At 41.6% G+C, this 3,402-nt stretch overlaps 1 protein-coding gene across 1 annotated transcript in view; it reads left to right on the forward strand.

Annotated features, from left to right (window-relative positions):
- Window positions 1-3,402, forward strand: part of LOC103369886 (carbonic anhydrase-related protein 10-like) — a 143,084-nt gene that overhangs the window by 68,499 nt on the left and 71,183 nt on the right. Inside the window, exon 3 of the mRNA XM_008298725.1 lies at window positions 1,556-1,698. Within this exon, the coding sequence (XP_008296947.1) occupies window positions 1,556-1,698 (143 nt within the window). The remainder of the gene's footprint in view (window positions 1-1,555; window positions 1,699-3,402) is intronic.

Here is a 3,402-nt window from a genome sequence, read left to right on the forward strand (position 1 = left end):
TGTCAACAAGAATGGAACAACAACAGATTGGATGTAAATGTTAAGTAGTCAAACCCAGTATGAATACTGTATCAATCAGTTGCTAACTTAGGTTGTCTGTTAAAAGGTTAGCGCCGGGGCTAGCCACCTTAGCTACTGGCTGTTTCTCCCGTTCTATCATTCATCCATTATCTATACACCGCTTAATCCTCACTAGGGTTACGGGGGGCTGGATCGTATCCCAGCTGACTCAGGGTGAAGGCACACATTCACACCTACGGACAATTTAGAATCACCAATTAACCTCAACGTGTTTTTGGACCTTGTGGGAGGAAGTTGCAGAAAGATCCCGGATGTCCTCACCGGGACGCGAACCGGCGACCTTCTTGCTGCGAGGCAACGATGCTAACCACCGCTCCACCATGCAGCCTCCGTTCTACCAGCGTTGCATAAACTCATCAGTAAACCACAAGCACCTTTGCACTAATGCTGTTGTGGCTGCTAAACCCTGCTTTACATCAGCTCGACTTTCACAGGCTCAAAACGGATGTAATGATAGAACGATGAGCCCGCTAGTCAGAGAACCAATCCCAAATCAAACAGTCTACATGGACTTTGTTACAGATCAAAGCTTAGAATGCGGCTGAATAACAAATCCGACTGATGTGGATTTTTTTATTTTTTTTCTTCCTGAATCTTTTTCTTTAAATCTCAGGTTTAACCTTCTACACTCGCTCTCATGTTTCTGTCTGAAGCGTTGCATCCTCAAAGGACTGTATCTCACATATAGCTTTTTTTTCTATTTTGATGTCAAACGACTCAAATTAAAGCTTATGCCTCGTGCTTTAATCTCGGATAGTTTATTTTATTTCAAACTGAATGTAGTGATTGCAAATAGTTCAGATAATGACGCCCTGCACCACACACTGTATAACTAAAAGGCTATAAGTGGCCTATTAAATATGTAAAATAAAAGCGTGTTTTGTTATAATTAGTTGAGGTCAAATGTCATTTTCCTCTCATTTTAAGCGGCATCAGCTCATAATAATACCACTTTATTATAATAATAAACAGTGAATCTGCTTCATTTTGTATATTTATTTAGATTCTTATTGTTATTACAGTATGCTGCTCCATCGTCTGTTTTATCATCTGCAGTAAATCTACATTGTGCAAACGTTTGAACTCTAAAAGTTAAAGGCTTTCATCAGGGGTCGGATATTTCAATTTGTCTGATCCGGTCTTGTGGGCCTTCCGGTACCGTTACTGTAGATCGTAAGCAATGAAACCTAGCGGGAGAACTTTTCGACAGACTTTAATAAAGTCCGTCTCTCCACCTCAGTTGTACTTTCAGATAATAACCTGGGGATTTTAATGAAAGTTCTTTTTTTAGTCAGTTTTTAATGAAGCCATATGTAAATTCAGATCTCCCCGTCCCCCATTTCTCCTGTCCCGTCATAACGAAGCTCATCTGCTCACTTTCTCTCTGTTTTTTTATGGTTTGATCTTGTGCAGCATGCACACAGTCACACTCGGGCTAATTACCCTCTTTTTTTCCCTCCTTCTCCGCCAACAGTGCCATCCTTCTGGGGTCTGGTGAACTCGGCCTGGAACCTGTGCGCCATCGGGAAGAGGCAGTCGCCCATCGACATCGAAACCAGCCACATGATCTTCGACCCCTACCTGACCCCTCTCAGGCTCAACACCGGAGGACGCAAGGTGAGCCCCGACACCGCTCATTAGATTAAAAACTCTCCTTCGAGGCGGCGACGGACTAATTTCAAGCTCACGTTCGGCGACGGAATTCATCAAACTTGGGCGACGCGAGCCGAGCCGTCCTTTAATTCATCACAGCGGCTGAAAAACAGAGCAGGACACAGTCTGTAAAATCGAGACTCAGAGAAACTTCTGTCTGACGGAGAATGTGAGCTTTTTATCCATATCCGAAGGCTTTAAAACTCCCAGCTGCGTTTGACTGCGCCAGGCTCAGGAGGCATTACATTTTAGGCCCTTTATACAGCAATCACGGTTAATCTTTACAGGAAAAATCCTCTCTAAAGCGCCCTGAATCATAGTTAAAACACAGCTTGTGGTGATGTTGTACATGGCACCCTGCAGTCAGTTTGGCATGTAGCAGGGTATTCCAGTTATTGGCCATATCTACATGAAGAGAACTGACTACAAGACCGGCTACATTGAAGTTATGCAAATTCTTCCTTTCCATGTGCTCCTCCATCCTCCAGCAGTCCAAAGACATGCACGGTAGGTAATTGGTGATTCTAAATTGGCCCGAGTGTGTGTTCTTGTCGGTCTCTTTGTGCTGGCCCGGTAAAGAACATCCTGCCTCCAGCGCCCCGTGACCCGCTACCAGATAAAAATGGGCGCAGTTAATGGATGAATGGATGGATATTCTAAATATGAAATCATAAACTAATCATATTTAAAATTCTGCTTTCTGTGAGTTTCAGATTAAAGCCTGTAATGCTGGGAGATTATTCTCTGCTTGGAATTACAAGGTTCTGTCTGAGGGCAAAGCAAAAAATAAATGTTTGTTTTAAAAACGGCAAACAGAAAGACAAAATCCACATATTAACCTTAAGTTTCAGGTTATTTGTTGGATTTTCTACTGTACGAACACCCCTGGATTCGGTCGGTAACAGCTTCGCAACTGGGCTTTATGGATTAGAGACTCTTGTGCTTTACCAATGAGTGAGATTCAGAGAAAGTCCAGCAGAAGTTGGCGTTTTTATTTGTGCATAAGTAATGGTTTTATTAATAGTAAACTGTGACTTTCAACTTCAACTGTTGCTTAGTAAACCATAGTCACAGTAGCAGTAGTCGGCCTCTCCACTGAATGTGCACCATTGTTTTACCATAAAACAGCAGCCAATTGTGCTTTTAATAAGTCTTGTCCTAGTACAGGTACCTCCAGGGACGACAGGATTAATTACTGTTGGGAGTTGAGATGTAAAAAAAAATTAGGTATTTGCTGTTTAACATTTGAACAATATGAATGAATGAAACAGAAGCTCTTCCTACAGATCAGGGGCAATGCAAGAATTATTTAACTCTATAGGGCACTCCTGGAAATACTTGGAAAATAAAAATTTCAACCTTATTGAAGGATATTTTGAGATGTTTTTTTTTTTTTGTGACTTAAAAAAAATAAATAAAAATGTTGCAAATCAAGATTAATAAAGTTACCATATATGGTAACTTGCCCGTGTATGATTTTTAAAAAAAGGGAATTTATAATAAATAAAAGAAAAAGTAACAAACTGCAGAAAACATTTACAGTCGTGACTCGATAATCCGACCCTTAACAATGCGGCAGTTCCGGCCTAGCGACCACTTCCACCCTGGGGGAGCGCTCCGATGGGGCCCCCGACTGCACCAAATATTCGGATATTCATCATTAATTGG

The sequence above is a fragment of the Stegastes partitus genome, unplaced genomic scaffold (genome assembly GCF_000690725.1).
Source record: "Stegastes partitus isolate 25-593 unplaced genomic scaffold, Stegastes_partitus-1.0.2 Scaffold1345, whole genome shotgun sequence".
Taxonomy (NCBI): Eukaryota; Metazoa; Chordata; class Actinopteri; family Pomacentridae; genus Stegastes; species Stegastes partitus.